Source organism: Onychomys torridus, chromosome 8 (assembly GCF_903995425.1).
Source record: "Onychomys torridus chromosome 8, mOncTor1.1, whole genome shotgun sequence".
Classification (NCBI taxonomy): Eukaryota; Metazoa; Chordata; class Mammalia; order Rodentia; family Cricetidae; genus Onychomys; species Onychomys torridus.
Genome location: NC_050450.1, coordinates 22179256 through 22201721, shown reverse-complemented (window position 1 = coordinate 22201721; position 22466 = coordinate 22179256). Strand labels below are relative to the sequence as shown.

At 39.2% G+C, this 22466-nt stretch overlaps 1 protein-coding gene across 1 annotated transcript in view; it reads left to right on the top strand.

Annotated features, from left to right (window-relative positions):
* The window catches only part of Ranbp17 (RAN binding protein 17), a 327894-nt gene that overhangs the window by 225104 nt on the left and 80324 nt on the right, over positions 1-22466 (top strand). Inside the window, exons 20-21 of the mRNA XM_036198233.1 lie at positions 15781-15884; positions 21498-21586. Of these exons, the coding sequence (XP_036054126.1) occupies positions 15781-15884; positions 21498-21586 (193 nt within the window). The remainder of the gene's footprint in view (positions 1-15780; positions 15885-21497; positions 21587-22466) is intronic.

The following is a 22466-nucleotide window of genomic DNA, read 5'->3' as shown; positions in this document are numbered from 1 at the left end:
GAATGACCTTATACTCAGGTCCTCTTCTCTCTAACTCTGAGAGGTGAGATTACAGGTATCTGCAACCATGTCCACTTTATGCAGTGCTAGGAATCAACTCCAGGGCTTTGTGCACGCTGAGGAAATCTCTACTGCTATTCCATTGCTCGCCCTGCACTGTTGATGTTGTTTGTGTGTAGTAACAGTTAAGCTCAAGGGGAAAAATGGAAATTATGTGAATGTCCAATAATAGAATCAAAATTATAGTGTCTTTACTTACTCATAAAATGGTCTGTGGTCACAAAAATTGATGGTTGAAAACAATACAGTAGCTTTGCGCAGTGGCAGTATTGTAGCCAATGAGGTTGGGTGTGGGGGGTGGCAGAGGGCGAGGAGTGGGGGATGAGAACATAGGGAAACAGGGAAACGGGAGGGTCAAGCTGGAGCAGGGACAGAGTGGGAGGGTAGGGAGGAAGATACCTTGATAGGTGAGGACATCATGGGAATAGAAAGAGGTAGTGTACTGGGGAGGCTCTCAGGAATCCACAAGGTTGACCCCAGCTTGGTCTGCTAGCACTGGTCCAGAGGGTGCCTGGACCCGTCTACTCTAGTGACCAGCCTAGCAAATAACCTAGCTATTATCATAGAGCCTTTGTCCAGTGACTGATGGAGGCAGATACAGAGATCCATGGCCAGGCACCAGGCTGAGCTCTGGGAATCCAATTGATGAGAGAGGAGAGATACTGCAGGCAAGGGATATCGAGATCATGATGGGAGGACATGCAGAGATGACAGGCCACACTAGTGGAAGCCCATGAACTGTGGACTGGTGGCTGTGGAGCCCCATGGGACTGGACTAGGCCCTCTGGATACGGAAGAAGGTTGTTTGGCTAGAATTGTTTGGCGGGCACCAGGCAGGGGATTGGGATCTGTCCCTGGTCTACGGGCAGGCTTCTGAAATCCAGTGCCTGTGATGTGATTCCTTGCACTGCCTTGGTGCAATGGGAAGGGGCTTGGACCTGCCTAGGCTCAGTGTACTGGGCTCTGCTTACTCCCCATGGGGGACCTCGATATGGGGGATGTGGGGATGCGGGGATGCGGGGTGGCTTGGGAAAGAGGGCTGGAGGTGGGAGGAGGGAGGGGGGGATCTGTGGATAGTATGTGGAGTGAGAAGAAAATTTCTTAATAAAGAAAAATGAAAAAATAAAACAATACAGTACATAAAGTTTAATGTTCTTAAGTGGAAAAAATAAGGTATCACTGAGATAATAGGACAGTTGTGTATAGTGGAGAAAAATATATCAAAAGGAGCTAAATAGAGTGTGGGGTTTGTGGGTTTTTTGTATGCTAAATAATTACTGTTACCATTGTGGAAAACCATATGGAAATGCCTTAAATAATTAAAAGTAAAACCACAGCAGGCTTTGGAAATCCTCCTAGTGGGATGTACACCCAGAGGGAGTGAAGTTTGCTTGCAGGAGAAGAGCACCTGCACTAACGTGTTCATTTCAGCAGCAGTCACCGTAGCCAAGAGACGGAAACAACCTAAATATCCACTGGTGCATGAATGTACAAAGAAAATACCACACACAAAATAGAATACTCTTTAGCTGTACAAATAAGAAGATGAATCAATTTATAGCTGTATGGATGAACCTGAGGGATATTGTGTTAAGTGAAATAAGCCAGGCATAGATAGACAACTACTTCATGATCTCACTCATACATAGACTTTAAAAAAGGTGATATTGTAAAATTGGAGAATGGTAGTTACCAAGGACTATTGAAGTTTCAGGCAGTGTGAAATGATGTCCTGGCTTTGGTGTGCCCTTTCAACTAGTTATGGCAATAAATAAACTTCAAGAATATGACATATAATTGTGGCTGCAGGTGATACTGGAGAACAAGTCTCTTGCATGCTAAAACTATATTCCCAACTTATTCTTGTAAAGTACTTTTTAAAGGGATATCGGAAGTACTCTGACCACAAAAATGATTACTGCATGAGATAATGTGTATGCTAATTAAAATACTAGATTTAATTATGTATTGATGTATTTTATGTTAAAAAAATACCGCCAGGCAGTGGTGGCGCACGCCTTTAATCCCAGCACTCGGGAGGCAGAGGCAGGCGGATCTATGTGAGTTCGAGGCCAGCCTGGTCTACAGAGAAAGATCAGGACAGGCACCAAAACTATACAGAGAAACCCTGTCGGGGGGGGGGGGGGGGGGGGGGGGGGGAACCTATTTCTGATTTTCAAGAATTTTATTTTTAACTGATAAATAAAAACAGCGAAATTGTGTATATTATCAGGGTAACATGCAATGTTTGATATTTATAGGTCTTGTCCAGTGTTTATTCATGTTAAAAAACCCTTGTTTTCTTAGTTTCTATTGTTTTTGTTTTATTTTGGTTTTGGTAATACTGAGGGTCAAATCCAAGGGTCCTGTGCATGGTAGGCAGGCAGTTTACAAATGAGCCACACTCCCAGCTCAGCATTAAATACCTATCTCTTTGTACATTTTTCATATCCCTATGTAGCTTTTTAAATGTGCAGTACACCATTATTGCCTCTAGAAATCCTATTATGCATTAGCACATCAGAACTTCTTAACTCCTAACTGTCACTAAAGACCTTGATAGGCCTCTCCCCATTCCTTCCCCTCTTCCTCCCACCTCAGCCTCTAGTAACCACTATTATTACAACTTTCATGAAATTCTTTCAGATAGGAGAGGGTAGTCTTTGTGTCCTTATTTATTTCACTTAACATAAGGTTCTATCTGTGTTGTCTCAAATGACAAATTTTATTCTTTTTATGGCCAAACACAATATGCCATGTGTAAGTGCCATACTTTCCCCTACTATTCCCTGATGACATTTGAGTTGGTCTGTTTCTTGGCTGTTCTGAATAGTGCTGTGGTGATCCTGGCAGTGCAGGTGTCTCTTCCTTTCCTGTGGATGTGCACCTGATAGTGGAACTGGTGGCTCCTGTTCGTCCATCATCCCATTTATGAGTGCCCTGCATATTGACTGGTCTCCGTGCTCACGTTCCCATTTACCCACGTTGTCTTCAGCATTCGCTGTCTTCGTCTCTTCTGATAGCCATTCTTAAGATGATGAAATGATTGGTTGTTGCAGTTTTTAGTTTGATGCCATCCCATTCGCCTCCCTTCGGTTCCTGGGCTTCTAGTGTTAGAGTCTCATTTTTTAAAAGAAATTTTTATCCAATTTAAATTTTTTTATTGAGAAGCTGTGTTTAGTAAAAACACATCTACAAACAGCTGGAATCTTAGAACGGGCGCCTTTCTGTGTGGCTGTGTTCCTCTAGGCTCCTACATCCTCTCATATTGAAACACTCCAGGACATCAGTCAGCTGTAGACAGAGACGTTGGCCAGTGACACAGTTATCATTAGAGAATGTAATACTGATAATATGTTTTGGAATATTGATTGATATATCAACATAGTTGGGTTTTTTTGTTTTTGGGGTTTTTTTTTTTTTTTTTTTTTTTTTTGAGCTGAGGATTGAGCCCAGGGCCTTGCGCTTGCTAGGCAAGCACTCTACCAACCAATATATAGAATTTTTAAGATGTGATCATATAAAAGAAAAGTTTTGTTTTGCACATAAAATACATCGAACCTTGAAGTAGTTTAAATGGAAAAGCAACTAACCTCCCCATGTTCATCGCCATATCACTTTCATACACTGCAGCAGAGTAAGTCACCAGAGAGACAAACAGCTAAAACTTGAGAAAATTCAGCTAGAATGATTAAGGAGCTGAGTGGAACTGATTTCTAAGAAAAGATTAAAAGAACCATGTATGTATAACTTGGCTAAGTGACAACCAGAGCTGGAGGCAAAGAAAACTGTCTGTAAATGTTTGAAGACTATAAACCAGGCATGCACAGCCCAGTCTAGTGGGACCTCCAAGTAACAGTTTCCTGTACTGCTCACCTTTTGGCTGCTACTGTAGAGAAAAGAGCAGAAGCCCTAGACCCCTTTGCTGTTTGGGGCAGTCATTTAGCAAGCACACTGCACAGGTCAGGCTTTATGGACCCTGCCTGGTCTCAAGGAACTCACATTCATTCTTGTTTTCCATATGTCCAAGCATTAAAATGCTTAAAACGCTATACACACCTCATTCTTTTAATGACCTTGTTACATAGTGAATGAACTGGAGAGACCAATATTAAAGAGTAATATATGTAGAGTTCCTGGAAATGAGCTTTGTCTCCTATTCCTTCAGAACCTGATAATGGAAATGGGTCAAGATTTTATTTTTCAAGGAATCATCACACACAGTTCATCCTCATCTGTTTGTTGTAAGCAACAGAAGTACATACCAGAGCCTGAATACAGTATAGACTCTATCCCATAACACTTCTTCCATACTTGGCTAGTGTGTTGATAATTAATATTCATGTTGATGCCAGAAAGACTCTGCATTGCACACGTTTTTTTCCTTTTGTTTTGTTTTGGGTTTTTTGGTTTTGGTTTTGGTTTATTTTTTGAGACAGGGTTTTTCTGTGTAACTGCCCTGGCTGTTCTGGAACTCCTTTGTAAACCAAGCTGGCCTGGAACTCACAAAGATCCTCCTGCCTCTGCCTCCTCAGTGCTAGGATTACCAGCACACCCAGCTTACATTGCACACTTTGGAAGGCAGATTAACTTTTACTTAATATTGCTTAATGTCAACTGCAAGGAGAAGAAACTTAAGTAAACATTTATAATTTGAATAAGAGAATTTCATTTTTCCCAAATTAGATTCCTTTTAAAGATCTAAACTATAACAGTATAAGTTTTGAATTTATATTTTTCAGTTCTAAGTTTAGGGAAAAAATACAATTGTTTTAGTCTAATGTTTTTTGTATACCTTTTGTGAAACAGAGGTTATAATAGAAGTGTACCTGGTACATAGTAGGAACTCAGTATAAGTCAGTTATATCTGAGTTATATTAAATTTAAAACTATAACAGCTATCCTCATGGAACTTTACACTGCTTTAAAAAAAAAAAAAAATACCACTCCCCTACTTACCAGTGATTTTGTAAAATAATTGACTGTGTAAGCATCAAGTAATTATTTGTGATGTAACTAGGGTTTCTTTGCCTTGTTAAGAACCAGAGTTGTTCTTTCCAGAGTAGGCTATAATTCTTCAGAGTACTGACTAGGTGTTTCACATTTTTTTTTTTTTTTTTTTTTTTTTTTTTTTTTTTTTAGCACCAAGCTCACTGTAGTTACTTAACTGGGTGCTTGTTGAATGACAAGCAGCTATACAGCAACCAGGAAACCATTATTGTGGCTTCTGGAATCAGCCTGCCTGCCAGGGTCTCCCTGGAAATACCTTTGATGGCTGGCCTCTCCAGAACGAAATCTGTCAAGTGGCTGGCACTCCCACAGCTGCCCGGCTCTACACAGCCATTCGAGTGCTGGAGGACCCCTCTCCTGCTCCGTTCATAGTGTCACTGCTCCGCTTTCTGTTGAGTGATGTGGAACATAGTTTTGGTTATTTTAGGCCTTGATTCACAACTGAGATTAAGGATGCCATTGCTGTCAGAATTTTGTATCTATAGTTTGGTAGTTTTCTGTTTGTGTTCACTGCCAGGGAAACAAGGAAGAAAAAGATAGTACTATAGTCAGGAGTAGCACAGATCATGTGTTAAATGAAAGAAACAAGATTATGATGAGAACCATCCTCAAATTAAAAAATAATAATGATAAATTGGATAACACCGATTTGGGGAGATAAGAATCAAGTAGAAAAAAAACGCCTAACCAACCTGCTTGCAGGAAAGCTGGACGTGATTCTTGGCTTCAAATACAAAACGTTCTAATTGAATCCTACAAAATGAATTGAATATTTTTATATAAGCCGTGCACTTTGGAGTAATTAGAAAGGGGGAGAGAAATTGGGTGTCACATTAATTGGTATTTACTTTGAAATGCATTTTGGGTTATATTCAATAATTTGTACTTTGTATGAATTTAATTAGATGCTATGTGCCCCAGGTTGTATTTCAGATGAAAATGGGGGAGTTTTTGGCAATAAGCAGTTGTACTATGTTATCAAATTGTTTTAAATAAACTAGACAAAATGCTCACTTCCATGAAGGACAGAATTGGAAACATTCCATCATTACGACAATAATGTTTCAATGTGGAAAAGATGGTGTTATTTAAGTCCCCAGAAATTACCAGAGGAAAACAGGAAGTCCCCTTGCAAGAAAATGCACATGCAGGAAGAAATGGGTGGTTGGCCTCTGTACTTGCCGGCTTCCCTTCGGGGAACCACTTCAAAGCTCCCTGGCTTATTTTCCAATTAACTTGTTGATTTAATAAGCCAAGGGAAAGAGTAAATGGAGAACCTCCAACAAGCTGTTCAGTGTAAAATATTTGAATAAACAAAAATCTTCTGTGTTGTTTTAATTGAGGTAAGTTAGCTTGACAAGCACTGAAGAGGGGATGTGTAGAAAAAACTTGTAAGTAAACTCTTGGTTTTGTGAAGAACCAAATATTTGTTGCAAATGTTCTTCCCACTAATAAATTTGGGATTGTTAAGTGTCAACAGTCATATCAAGCCATATGTGCAGAAATTCTGACACTGAACCACTCAGAAGTATTTGGGTAGGATTTGGGTGAGCAGTTTGTACCTCAGGTATTTTAAACTGTAAAAACCAATGTTTTTTTAAATGGTGTTTATGGATGTTAAGATAGTTCTGTTTTTAGGAGTGAGGGTAACACAGTATGTGTTTTCATGACTTGTAACAGTAATTGCATTTGAAGATACTGCTGACCTAAAATTGAGGAATTTTATGTAAGAAGTTAACTCCTTGAATAGCAGGGAAAGAATATTCTACAAATAGCAACTAAAGGTAGAATTTTAAAATACACAGAAAGGAGATTCCCCTTTATATTACATTTTATTTGCGTGTGTGCTTGTATGTGCACGTGCACTCACAAAGTGATGAGCTTGAGGAAGTCAGAGGACAGCTTGGAAAAGGCAGTCCTCCCCCTCTGCATGGTGCTCTGAGAAATGGAAGGTTATAGGGCTTGCTGGCAGGTTCATTGATCTGCTAGGCATTCTCACCTGCCCTCCTTTATTAAAAATAGCAAACATTTATTGTACAGATTTGTAGTTTGCAAACTACTAATCATGAATGTGACACTAATTTCTTTACTCTTTTCTAATTATTCTAATGTGCCTCCCTTATATAAAAGTAGTCACTCTGAATGTGCTTTATATTTCAGTTCAGATCACATTCAGTAAACTGCTGTCATGTACCTTGTCCTATTTAAATCTCACAACAGACTGCATTAAGTTCCATTCTTTATTAATAAACTGAGGTTCAGAGATACACTGACTTGCCCAAGGTAGCCATCAGACGACATATTTTTACTCCCACCAAATCATTCCTTCACCCTTCACCTTCCCAATCAAGTAAGAAACACAACATTTTCTTCTTTTTTATTTGAACTGTTTGGACCAAATGATTGATTCTTGGCTTGGGAACAGTGAAGGGGAAATGAGAGATTACTTTCTAGGAATCTAGGAAGGAACCAGATTCACATCTATGGTTTTTCCTGTGTAGATGAATATGACAATCCAGTGAAGTTCAGATGAAATTTTTAGATGATGTTCTGTGTCTAAGAATAGGGCAAAGTGTTTCTTTTCATGGATTAAGGAATAGGAAGGTAGGCTGGTGAGGAAGACTTAGCAGGTGAAGGGCTTGATCAGAAATAACTAATGTTCTCATAGATGAAGAATACATCATCATTTTACCTGTGCCCATGACTTGGCAGAGACTACCTGGAAAGTAGGAGAAGGGTGGGAGAGTGGGCAGTGGAGGTAAAAAAGCAGCTGGAAATACTTAGAATCCATAATGAGATAATTAAGACTAATTAGCCGGCCCTGTAGGCAAAAGGCAGCCCATTAAGTCCAGATCCAGTTTTAATAATGTACCTGGTTTTGAGGGTAGAGTCCAGTGCACCCCAGGGAATAAAATGCTCAGGGTGAAACTTTGAGGTTAGATTTCCTACAAAAGTTCACTCTGCACTGAACAATGTGTTTTTCTTCTAAAAGCTCATGTGAGTATTGTGGTTTTTTAGAACTTTGGAAACCTCCGTTTTCTCGTCTATTAAATGGAGATGCTTATAGGACTGCCATGAGAACTGAGTGCTGAACTGCAAGTGCTTAGTAACTGTGAACTAAGAAACTCGTACTGAAAGTCATCAGCGAAACACCGTGGACCTCACAGTGAGGCAGGTTCACTCCCTCCACACAGCTGCTTTCCCCACTGATGACGCTTCCTTGCGATTCTAAAGTACCCTGCCCTGCCTGAAGGCACAAGTCATTTCAGAAGTGAAAGACCAGCCGAGCACTTTCCTTGAGCCCTCTGCTAAACCAAACTTGAGAAGTACCATCTTCTTACAGCATTGGACTTAGCAGGAGCTGTGGATATAGACATACAGAGACCACGGACTCTGCTGAGGTCACCCACAGCTACTTGCCTTTAGTGGACCACTTTCTCCACCCACTCCTGTGTCTCCTTGTGTTATCCTTAATTTACCTGAGTTTGGACTAATTTAACAGACAAGTCTTTACTTACTGTGTTAAATTCCTATTACTTACATATTGAGTTGCCACAACTTAATTTTAAAAAGTATAAATATCATCTCATAGTTCTGGATGGCAGATATCCAAAGTGGGTCTCAGTGAGTTGAACTAAGGTATTGGCAGGGCTGTGGTCTAGAAAGGCTGTCTTCCTGTTTCACAGTTTCTAGAGGTCCTTTTTTTCAAGAACATTGAGCCAGGCTCCTGCTGCCGTCCTTAGGGTTCTCTCTTGCTTTTAAGGACTCGTAGATCCCAGTTGTACTCATTTTGAAGAGCACAAAATAGTTTTCTTTTTTACTTCAGTTTTTTGACAGGGTCTCACACTGTAGAACAGATTGCTCAACTGGGCTGGAACTCATGGCAATCCTCCTGTTTCAGCCTCCTAAGAGCTGGTATTAAAAGTGTGTATCACCCTGCCTGGCAGATTTTCTATTTTAAAGACAGTTTATCAGTAGCCTTAATTTGTCTTTATTATATAACTCAAAATAGTCACATGTTCCCATGTTAGAGTTTTATCTATCAGGCTGACATCACAAATGCCAAAGCATTTCATAGTGTTTATCATGCAGTATATGCTTAGCGGCTGTTGGCTACCATCATTTATAATTACTATAGTTACTTGTTATTTCTCTCTCCTTGCCCACTTTACCAAGGCCCCAATGATCCAGCCACTGTCCGCTTTCAAATTTGAGGAACTCAAGATTCACTGTGTGTATATATTTCAAGGAGAGGAAGGTAAACTCAGATTTCTGTCATGGCAGTGGTTTTGTTTTCTTTTTAAGCTCTGGTGCCATAAAATTGACATTTTTAAATGTACCATCCAAGGGTATTCATCATATTTAGAGTATTTACAAGGTTGTGTAACCACCACCATTATGTAAGTCCAAAACATTTTCATCCCAACCTAGCTCTTCTCCTGGCAACCACTGAACTGCTTTCTGTCTGGATTTGTCCTAGAGTGAATACTGAAAAGAAATTGAACCATGGCCTCTGTGTCTGTCCTTAGCTTAGTATAATAATTTTGAGGCTTATCCCATGTTTTAGCATATACTGATACTTTTCCACTTTTGATGGCTTGATATTTCTATGTATAGACACACATACATCTACCTCATCTACTCTTCAACTTAAATAATTGGTTTGGATTTGAAATGTTTCTACCTTTTGGCTATTATGAAATAATGCTGCTATGAATATTAAATATAGACTGTTTGGTTTTGTTTGAGACAGGTTATCCCTCTGTGACCTAGACCTTCCTGGACCTGGAGTCCTCCTGCCTCTGCCTATTGAGTGCTTTGTTTATAAGTGCACACAGTGTCTGTCGGCTTACAAGTTTTTCTGCGGTGATATGCCTCCAGCTGCCTTGGAGTCAGGTGGCAATTCTGTAGTTCCTCAATAACTGCAAAACTCTTGCATAGTGCCTGTCTCACCATACTGCACTGGTTGTACCACCTCACCCCTGGGCTTCAGTTCTCAGCTCCTGGAACAGGAGTCAACTATTTTAAACTCACCACCCTTCAAATGTGATTTGGTGTGAAGTTGATTGCTTTGGGTGGGGTTTTGTTGGTTTAGTTTGGATTTTTGAGGCGGGGTCTTCTAGAACCCAGTCTAACTGCACACTCACTATGTAGCTGAGAGTCCCCTTAAACTCTTGACCTTCCTCTCACCATCCCTCAAGTGTCCAAGGTTTGAAACTGTGCACAACAATAAATGAAATGTACTAAAACTCAAGTATTTGGCGGCCGACACACCAAGAAAACCCCTATTCTGAATGTTTTCTCTGAAGGAAGAAAATTTTGGAACATATAAAAACAATAACTTTTCTATTCAAACTTATCCCCAGAAACCTAGGAAGGTGATTTGCTTGGGGGTGTCCTAAAAGCCAAAAAAAAAAAAAAAAACCCACAAACTTATCTTTTCTTTTTATGGGTGATGAAGAACTTAAAGTGTGTATTAATATGACTTACCTTTCAGAGTTGAGGGTAGTTTGTTAATAAATACTTTACCTATAAGTCATACTCGTTTTGAGACCTCTGACTTACTAGAAAAAGTCAGCCTTATTCATAAGACCCTGATATGTACATTTTGCATATCATCCTTGAGTTTAAAACTTCAGGACATCTCGTTTCTTCTTTTGCATCAGGACCAGTAAATGGCACCTCTGTAGACAATGTGAGCGAGGGAGGGAGAAGTCCTTAATGGGTGATGATTAAAGGAGCCAGTTTTCCAGCTTAGGCAGTAAGACATAAGCATGCAGTCACACAGAAAGAGCACTAAGTGCAATGGAGGCACTGCTGATGGCCTTCCTCCTCCACTGGCTTCTTTAAACTCACTGCTGCCTAGGGATCCTACTTTCCTCACCAGCACCACACTGCTTTTTACTCTCTTCTGTCTTTTGCAACTCCAAATTCAAGAGTCTTTGTCAGACTTCACTCCATAATTTTGTTGTCTTCCACTCCATCAGAGATACTGGGGAAGAGCATGAACTCAAGAACAAAACAGATGATCGGGATCTCAGATCATCACTGGCATTTATCAGCTGGAAAATATTTGGCAAGCTACTTAATTCTTTTGGGCTTCTCTGTTCACATAAAAAAATTGAGATTGTAGGATTTCATGGGATTGTGAGTTCCATCAGTTTGTTGAATATAGTAAGAGCCATGAGTGTGTTCTTTGACTAAATTCAGTTCTGACTTCATCCAGACCCTGTTGTAAATACTGGAGAGAGAGCTGTGATCAATGTAGATCACATCCCTCCCCGAAACAGTTATATTCTAACAAAGAAAACAAATGACAACATATGTAAGAGGTCCTAGCCAGTCGTAGTAACTCCAGTAAGAACAGAAAAGCGGGGTGGAAATGATGGTGGGAGGAGTCACTTGAGACCAGTGGGCAGAAGAGGCCTGTGAATGAATGTGCTGCATACAGTAGCACTGCCTCTCACGTCCCTGTTTACTGTACTGTTTTTAACACATGATGAAATCGTTGGGGTTTTGTTTGTTGTTTTTCAAGACAGGGTTTCTCTGTGTAGCCCTGGCTGTCCTGGAATTTGCTCTGTAGATTAGGATAGCCTCAAACTTAGAGATCCATCTGCCTCTGCCTCTGCCTCTGCCTCTGCCTCTGCCTCTGCCTCTGCCTCTGCCTCTGCCTCTGCCTCCTAAGTGCTGGGATTAAAGGCTTGCGCCACCACCGCCCATCTGAAATCTTTATTTTTTTTAATTTTTATTAAAATGTATTTGAAATACAATTGTGTTACTTCCCATTTTCATTTCCTCTGTCTTCATCCCTTCTCATGTCTCCTCTCCCAGCCTTGTCATGTCACTCCCCACGCCCTCTCTAACTGATGACCTCTTTTCCTTTGACTGTTACTGTTACACACACACACACACACACACACACACACACACACACACACACACACACACAAAACTTGCTGAGTCCACTTAGTATGGCTTATGTGTATATGGTTAAATGATCTTAGGGCTGACCACTTAAGGATCTCATCCCTGTAAAAGCTAATTCCCCCTTTCTCAGTAGTCACTAGTTGTTACTTGTGTAGGGTGAGACCAGATTAAATTGAGCCCTACCCCATTATTATATCTGTTAATATTGTCATTGTTCAGATCTTGTTTTGGCAGCCATATTATTGCTGTATCATCAGTGGACCTTCCCGGTTATTTCTGAGATGCAATCTCTGTGGTCCTCTGGTTCTTTACCTCTCTGTGGCTCCTCTGCCTCCATGTTTCCTGAGCCTTCAGTGCGGGAGTTGTGTTATAGATATTTCACTGAGTTCCCCACATTCTGTTGATCTCTGCATTATGACCAGTTGTGATTTTCTGTAATTGTCTCCATTTACTGTAAAGAGAAGCTTCTTAAGAGGTGAGAGCTGCACTTATCTGTGAGTATAAGGAGAAGTTTTAGAATGCAGTTAGAAATTGTGCTGGTCTGATAATAGCAGTAGTAAGTTCTGTTCTAATATCCATGACCTTATATTTCTAAGACCAGGCATGGTTTCCTGCCTATTGAGTGGGCCTCAAGAATTCGGATTCATGAAATAGATGGAATCTGGAAGATTGGTTTATCTGTAGCTCAAAATATAAAGTTGAAATGCAGAAGCTCGGAATTGTGTTTGTTATGAATAAACATCTCTTTGCATGGGAAAAGTCGAAGCTTTGTTGCAGACGCTTCATTCCCAAAGGAAGGATATTTACTGGGCTGGCAGTCCTGTGGTCACACTTTATTTAATTATCATAATCACCTCTCTAAGTCCATGTTGACCTCGAGACAACGAAAATGCTAATGGCTGTCATTTATGGAGTGCCAGCAGGGAGGTGCAGATGCTTTGTCACTTATCCTCACAGCTAACTTCAGAAGTAAACACTGTGTCTCTTCGTTACAGATGAGGACAACACTAAAGCTTAGACGGCAGACAGCTAACAGTAGCAGAGCCAGGACTGAAGCTTGAGTGTCCCCTCTTTCCAGCACTCCTCTGTCTGCAGGAATAACTCTCACTCTTCCTGTTAATCATTTTTAGAAAACACTTTATCATAGAGTAAGATTGTGTTTTTAAATTCAGTGTGCATGTGTAGTCTATACCTAGGATTTGTCAATAGTCACTTCTACTATTTATTAGAGTAGGCTTTTGTTTTTTCCTAGAATCTTTTTTGTGTTTGCTTTGTGGTGGTAATGTTTGAACCCAGGTCTTTCACAGATGCTAGGCACTGTTACTATTCTACCATGGAGCTACCTCCCAAGGCCCTTTTTTTAAATATCAAGAGTTTTTAAAATAGTAGTAGTAGTAGCAGTAGTAGTAGTAGCAGTAGTAGTAGTAGCAGTAGCAGTAGCAGTAGCAGTAGTAGTAGCAGTAGCAGTAGCAGTAGTAGTAGTAATAATAATAATAATAATAATAATAATAATAATAATGTAATAGGTTTTCAAGTAGCTGAGCCTGCCTTTGAACTCCTGATCCCCCTGCTTCTACTTCCAAGTACTGATATTACAGGCTTGGACTTTTAATCAGACCAGACCCAAGACTTTGGAAACTTGTTGAACAACTGTTTTTCATTCAAACATAGTACCTTCCTAGTAGCAGCAGACACTATTTTCAGAGCTAATACTGCAATACTATTATATATGTACTATAAGTCATAGTATATATGAAACATCTATTTTTCATGTATTTTAGCATTTAATCTTTACAGAAACTTTAAAGATAGATAGTTATATTTTTATTTTGTATATGAGGAAGCTGAGATTCAGTGATTAGTAAAATATTCAAGGTAAAATAATGTGTGGTAAAAGTCAGATCCCTGAATCTGTGTACTGCAGAGCCCTGCGTAATCACCTACCACAGGAAAACAGTAGCATACTATGGCAGCACACTGAAGCTAAACCCAAGATAGTGGCCAGTGTAGGTTAGTAGTTAAAAATTAACATGTGCATATTATAAATTTCCTCTCCTTCAGTGCATAGAGGCCTTGATCAAATGATGATGGTATCATGTAAGTGGCTACAGTGTTGCTGGTATTATTAAATGTGTGATTGAAAATGAGGGGGACATATAACAGACATAGGAAGGAGATGAAGTGCTTGTATGTAATATCTGGGAAGAGAGTAGCCATCTTTAGATGACATCTTTGGATGCAAGCCTTGAAAATAACTTCTGTGACAAACAGTGCTGGATATGAGGAATGATATGGTCACATAGCCACTTGACAGAGCATAGATTATAAATTGGCCTGGCTTAGTCTTTACCTAAGATCTTAACCTATGACTAGAACACCAGGAAAGATTGATTGACTTTTGGCATCTTTTTTTGTGTTCTCTATTCTGTTGGACTCTAAAGACAAATTATATAGGTTTTAAGGGGAGAGGGAAATCATAAAAGATGAGAGTCAACCAAATCAGCCACTACTAAAGAGTCAAAAGCTCTACTATTGATTACTTGTGTTTGTATGTGGTCTTGGACTTCATCATCTGCATAAGGATGAGTACATCAGTTTCTCTAAAGTTGACAGGCACCTGAATCATCTGGAAAGCTTGCTAAAACAGTTGCTCTTCTATGCCCAGAGATTCTGATGCAGTAGAGTAGGACTGGATTGGAACCTAGAAGTTGGCATGTCATAAGCCCCAGGTAATGCTTCTAAAGCAAGTATCAACCATTGAGGACCACTAGTCTCTTCTCTGAAGTTGTTTACTATCAAATGCTGTATTTTAAAACCACTAATAGCACAGAAATCAGAAGGTCTGAACCATATAGTTCTCTTCTAAGTGGCACTTTTAGCAAGACATATTAGCTTTTTCTGATGTTTCATTAGTAAATGGTTCCCTGTGGCATAGGATGAACCAGGGTCCAATCTAATTTCAGAGAAGCCAATTTTGAAAAGAATAGTATGTGTATTATTAGTGTGTGAGGATTCTGTTTTGACAGAATTCTTAAAGAAAATATAGGTCTACCTTTATATGAAAAATTAATAGGTAATACCTCTTTTTACTCTTGTCCATAATGAACAGGAAGTGTTCCGTGGAGAACAATTGAAATCTAATTAATCATGAGGGGACCTCATCCTTTTGTCATTTATTAATAAGTTAATTTTTAAAGATTTGTTTGGATTTATGCACATGTGTATATTTGAGACTGTATGCCCCCAGAAGAGGGTGTTGGATCCCATGGAGCGAGAGTTAGAGGCAGTTGTTAGCTGCCTGATGTCGGTGTTGGGAACAGAACTCAGATCCTCTGTAAGAGCATCAAGTGCTCTTAACTACTGAGGCAGTTATCTCTCCAGCCCCCATAAGCTAATTTTTTAAAGAATATAAATGAAAGAATATAATAACTTAGAACTACCTAATAAAAGAATATAACTTAGAACTATCTGAACACTTGACTCTGTGAGCCCTTTGGGGCCTTGGCACCAAAAGAGAAAAAAGGAAAAGGAGAGAATGTTGTCTGTAAAGCTTTGAAAGTAGGGAAACTCTGGGGGCCCCAGGAAGTAAGGTTGGGTAGAAATGCCCGGGCATGAGTCAGTTAGAGCCAGTAAAAAGATAGGGGTGAAGTGGCTGTTGAGTAACATTGCTGTTTCATTTGGTGTAAAGGAACATTTCTAAACCTGAATGAAGCGCTCAGTGTCGAGGCTGATGTACATTAGCATGCGTTTTAAACCATAGCAACCCTTTTGTTTCTTCTGTAGGTGAAGATGAGGATGAATTTGAGAATTTTATGCTGCCTCTCACAGTCTCTTTTGAAACAGTTTTGCAAATATTCAACAACAACTTTAAACAAGAAGAAGTGAAGGTGAGTTTGTTTCCAGACATGAGGAAGGACAAGTATTCTTTCTCAGTGCCTAACACCATAGAAGTTCCTCGTATATTTGTTTATGTGTGTCTCAGGCCCACATTTCTAAGTAATATGCTTGTGAGATGTGCTTTAATGTAAGCACTCTTCTAGTTTTGGATGCAAATGAACGGTGAGGCCAGTGACTGGCTTAGGACAGTCAGTTCATGGTTAGATGGTGCAGATCTATCTGACTGTGATAGCACAGTTCTCGTGGACAATCCACTCTAAACATTGCTGCCTCCCATTCACCCTGCTCTGTGTGTTTCAGCATATCCATATAGACATGCACACATGCTAAAACCCTGCATCTCTGAAGATTTTTTTAAATAAGAATTTATATAAATCAAGACTTTATTAAATGGCTAGGCATATGTGTATAAATAGGATCCAGTCTTGAAGTGTTGCATTCTTAAACTGAACAAAGTGATTAGGATAACTGATAGCTAAATAAGGCTTTATGTGCCTGTGGGAGCCATATTAGGATTGATTTGACAAGTCAGTTCAGCTGTGGCAACAGTCATAATATCTAAGACAACATTATGTTTTATTAGTAAAATCCTTAAGTGTAGCAAGCTGTTTGTGACAGAACAGCCCCATATTTTAACATGGGGGATGGGAAGCAGGAGCTTTGCCAAACAGAAATAGTGTCTCCTGAAATTACACTGTATTGGAGCTATAGTAAAATAGATTGGCACTGATTATTATTTTTTAAGAATAATAAATATACTCCAGAGAAGTAGGTGCCCTTGTTGATGATGCCCTAGTCACATGTTATTGTTATTTGAAATAGGTTGAAATATGAACCATCTTTTTGGCGTCTCTTCTCATTTCCTCCCTCCCTCTCTTACTCTTTCTCTTGTATACACGCACACAAATACCATGAAACCAATTAGAAAAGGGTAGCCGTTACTGATATGTAGACAATTCTTCTGTGAACAAATAATTACCCACATGCTATTCCTTTTAGTTTAAAATGAAGTTCTTGAACTATGTGCTTATCAGGATAACATAGTCATAAAATTTTAAAAAGTAAGATCTTAATTTTTCTTTGTTTATATGATGTTCCTGAATTCTTTGTCAGTTCCTAGCCAAACTAACTATATTTTTTAGATGTCTCCAAATGCTTCTGACCAACAGAATCTTTGCAGCCTTTAAGTAGTCCTTGCTACCCCTTATCAAAAAGATTTGGTGAGGTTAAAAACTGCCATCTTTATAAAAATTACATTTGTCTCATTTGAAGATTTCATTATATTCCAAGCCTGTTTGGATGTAATTCCATCTAGTTTGATAGAAACCATCTTCCTAGAGTCATTTTTAATGGAGTTCCAGTGATATATCCCTAAACTAGCAAGTTCTTAACGACCCTGGAAAGTGACTGCTTGATTACACTTTAACGGTATTTGCAAATAAAATCACAAGTAATTAAGGGGAAATCTCCAGGCTTTTGAGCAAGTTTGATGCATGATAACTGCCTGATTCAGCTTCATCTAGAGTAATGCTGTGTAGGCAACAGCTACTGAGATCAATAGCAACGTAATGATAGTAGCAGAATTAAGTGAGTAACCTGAGAACTGTGCCTCAGAATGCATGCAGCTGCCACGAACCAAGGCCACACAGAGCACTCCGTGCTTCCGTCCTAAATGTTCATCAAAAGACGCCCTGCAGGAAAATGGAGTTAGATGCTCTTTATTGCTGATCGTGTCTCTTGCCACATTTATCAGGGAAATTGGATTAGCAGTTGGCAGCTGCAGGTAGACAAGATTCTGCAGTGATTAAATATGCAGCTTGGCTGCATTTGTTGTGACAGACCTTTAGTAAATTCTACTGTAAGCACCATCTGTCTAATTTGTATGAAGAAAACTTGGTGCTTAAAGCTACCAATAAGGAACGAAATCTGTTGCTTTATCATAAACAAAACTTTTGCATTAATGCTCTTAAATGTAATTTATTAGGTTAAGGCAATTTTTCTATCATGGTGAATAAATAATACATGCAAAGGTGCTCTCAGGTATTTCATTTTGCAAGTACTAAAGATAAAAACAGTTCTGTTTTGTTCTCCAATAAAGTATTTAGTATTCCAATCCACAGGAGGTGATGTTGTTAAAATATCTCTATGAAAATGCTGCAGGACTGCCAAATTCATTTAATTTGCAACCCTTACCAGGATCATCTAAATCCCTATTTATAGATACTTTTCAAATGCAGCGTTTAGGACCTATGTTGCCAAACTGAAATACTGAAATGCTGAAAAGCCCTTATTTATAACTTTGTTTTCCTTACTTAGTCCTAATAAAATTGAAGAGAATGTTGAATTTTTGTCTTGAGATTTTGTTTTGTTTTCGGTTTTTCTCTCTCCATAGTCAAGGGGAAAGAAAGAAACAAAACAAAACAACAACAAAAATCCTGATTCCGGAGTATTATTTCGTGATGTTTCATGCTTCCCATCCCCCATCCTTTTATCCATATTAAAATATAGTGTGCTGTTACCCTAGCCCATGCATATTTTTCAATTCAGCCATGACGTCACAGGTTTTAAGAAAAATGAATGAAAACTTCTCAGAGGAAGATGAGCAGTTAAATAGGAACCTGCTATCTTTAGTCCCTTCGTAAAAACTCCCCGATGTTAAATTATTTAAAATCCTTGATTTTCAGCATGCGCACATTAAAAGTTTTCGCACTAAGTGCCAAATGTTGCAAACAGCACTTTAACAGAATGATTTTGCTTTGATCCCTGTAGCAGTTCCTGAATAATTTATCACAGGTTATTGCCTTAATTCTGGAGAGGGATAGAGCAATAAAGGCAGATGAAAACACTCCAGTTGAAACACCTTGGGGCCTGCTCATTCCTCTGACACGGCTCTTTTGTTGGAACTATTTAGAGGTTATTAAGATGTGTCTCCAGAATTAAGAGTATGCTGTAAGGATGAAGACAGCCATCTTAATTCTAAAGACAAAGCACAATGACCCTTCACCTTCTTTTTCTTTGTTGTTATTATATAGTAGAATTATGAGGATAATATTATAGCTGCCCCAGTAGTGCCACTACAGTAAAGGGTCTGTCAGACTTCCCATTAGAAACCCTGTTTGGGGGTCAGGGTGGAAGGAGCTGCGTTTCAGCTGTTTCCCAGCCCATCCGTCTCACACTTGGCACACAGACAACTGTTCACCATGCCGCGGACTGAAGCTCTCAGCAGTTTCTTCTTGAACTCTCCAAAAAGGAGTCCATAGGAGTAGATCACTAGACCTACCCCACTCCTCAAATGTGCCTCAAGAAAATTATCACCCTTTAGATCTGCCCCCTGTCCCTAAGATTCTGGGTTATTTGCTAGCTAGTATGAGCTCCTGGTTGAGGCTGTCTGTTTCATGCCAGAGCTGAGTATTGAGAAAATTCTCCTGTAGAGTTGTTTATGTATGTGTGTAGATTCTAGGCTGCCCTGAGAGGACTGCTATTTTTTTTTAATATAATGAATCTGTTTCTTATATTAACACTACTACACTTTACAGCTAGAGTGAATCTATCTAAAACTTATGCTTAGTTTGTTATATGCTGTCTCTGCTCTGAGGTAACACTTTCCAAAAGTAAAACATTAGTATAATTTTATGGCCACATTTTACTGTTTTAAAAAGACCATAGATTTGCTTAATTAGAGCATTTATATCAACCTGGTACCTCCAAGGAAGGAAGTCTGACCAAATAAAAATTAACCTTTTGTATGATGACATTTTATGAAAAGCCCTTTGCACAAGGAAAAAAGTAAAATTCATGGTTCTTGTTCATTAATTTAGAATTGAATAATGGATATCTTATATGTGTATGGAAACTCAAAATTACCTGAAGAGTAGCCTGTATAAGTGTACATAAAAACAGAATTTTTAAAAAGTGCTGTAATAAATGGCAAAGCCAAGTAGAATCCTTAGGACAGCCTTGACGGCAGCCAGAATGCCAGTGTTCAGAGGGCGCTTCGTAGACGGCGGCCAGAATGCCAGTGTTCAGAGGGCGCTTCGTAGACGGTGGCCAGAATGCCAGTGTTCAGAGGGCGCTTCGTAGACGGCGGCCAGAATGCCAGTGTTCAGAGGGCGCTTCACAGACAGCAAGCAGATTTTGTTCTGGAGGCTGCAAAGAAAGAGGGAAGCTGAGAAAGAGACTAGTTCTAACTGGTGAGAAAAAAAACTGAATAATAAGCAATTTTAAAAAGTAACAGTAACTTGAGGTAATTATGAGGAGGCCTGGTGACTGTAGAAAAGTGGAAGCTGATGATGTTATGGGAGAAAGCTAAATGAGTCATTTTAAGCAGAAAAAATTGAAATTAGAAGTTTTCAGATTCAGAACTTTGGGTTCCCGTCATTCTGTAAACTGTTAGAAATAGAAATTGAGTAGTCCCCTGGACAACCAGGTACATTGAGTTGCCTGTTAGGTAGGAGAAGCAGAATGTCTGACTGCTTGCTATAATTTGTTCCTTTGAAATGTCCTCCATAATTAAAATGGTCAAAATTCATTGCCTGCTTGATAACTTAGGCATCTTACTGGACAGATTTCTATTCTCTACCAAAGTCAATCTGTAGAGATCCTAAAACCATTTTCTGACTTACCATTTCTACTGAAGCAATATATTCAGAAATCACGGTTGCATATCTCAGCAATCACACCTCCTTGTTGGGCAATTATGTTTATTCGTGCTCTTTGTTCTGACATTCTGGCATCTGTTCACGGGTTTTCTTTTCTCTTCCCAATCATCATCCTAAGGACAGCTTAATTAAGAGTCCAGAGTATGAGTCAGATCCTTTTTATTCATGTCAAGGAGGTTTGGTTTGGCTCCCCTCTCCCTTCTAAAACCATTTGTGAACCACACTTACTGTTTGTCAGGCTATTGCTAGGCATTTTTGCACACAAACGGATTTCTCGTCGCAGGTCGATAGAATGGCCATAATTATAATTAGCCCCTTTGATAGATGGGGAAACTAAGATGGATAAACTATAAGAATTAAGCAAAGAGTTCAGTTCCAGAGTCTTGTGACATTAAATACAGAACTTTTTTCCTGACATCATTCACTAACTTGAACAGTAGGGCTTCCTTTCTGAGTATATCATAATGCAGTAGGTCACCTCTTGTCCTGAGTTATTGCAACTTTTCTTTGGGGTCTTTAAATGCCAGTGCATTTCTAGGTCAGACTAAATTGTATAGTGAGATTGATTTTAGTCAAGCCAATTGGTTGAGATTTGTTATTAAATAATGTATAGACTATATATCTCTTGTGAAATTATGAGTCCTGTTTTATTTTGTTTTTTTTTTTTAATTTGGCAGTATTCAGATAAAACATATATTGCATCTCAATGTTTCTATGCTCCTGGAATTAAGACTTAGCTCAATTTATAAGAAGCAAAGTGGAGTTGCTCAGCAGATTGATGGTCTGTTTATTAAAGAGTCTATGGTTTTCTATGGAAAGGGGTCTGAGCGAGACATTTTAGCTAATGAATCAGAATCAGATATGTGGTCATTATTGCCTGATTATTACTCCATCTGCTCTGCGCTAACGTGAAAATCAATTACTGTGTCTCTTTCCCACTGACAGCGTATGTTGATCGGGCTGGCAAGAGATCTTCGAGGGATTGCCTTTGCACTGAACACAAAGACCAGCTACACCATGCTGTTTGACTGGATGTATCCTTATTACACTGTGACAATACCAGCTCTGTGCACAGAGGGATGCCAGGCCCCTCTCTTTCGTTTAATAGTGTGGCACAGTAGGGAAGAGGAAACAAAGCTAAATGAACTAATGTGTAATCAGCTAAAAATTACAGCACAGTGGCAGTAGTGCAGATAACTGAACACAGCATTTGGAGACCCAGCTCAAAGAGGTCACTTTTTTGATAGATACCATTAAATTTTGACAACTTAAAAATCACTTCCCTCAAATGATTGTTTATGTTGGGGCTGCAGGCATCATGTAGCTAATATCTGTACTTGTGATCAGTGATTTGTACCATGTGGTATTTTCTGAGGAGACTTTGAAGTCTCTGTTCCATCTCAATTAGCAGGGCTGAGAAGGTTAGTTTATCTTTTCAAGATTTTACTCATAATGCTATGGTTGGCCATCTGATGAAGATGTTAACAGTCATGAAGGCGGTGGGGATAAATGACCAGGATTTGTTGTTTGCTATAAAATTTGAATTTACCGTTACTAAACCATGGTGTAGATGAGAGGAGGGGAATCCCTATATAGAAATACTTCATCACATAAGAACAAAAAGAGACAGATGAGGTTTGAAATCTTGGCTCTTCAATTACTGGGTAAACCTCAGCAAATCATTCTATTTCTCGGGGACTTGATGTCATCATCCAGCAAAGGAGACAATCTAGTGTACTGGCTTACTGTGGCCACTAAGATAAGTAAACACTCTGTCTGATGTCTGACACACACACAATGACCATAAACATTTACTAACATGTTAATAGTACTCTGAGTCATCTTTGATCCTAACAGGAGATGAATGTTTACACAAGTCATTGAATATGATAGCTTCACACCTTTTATATTTGA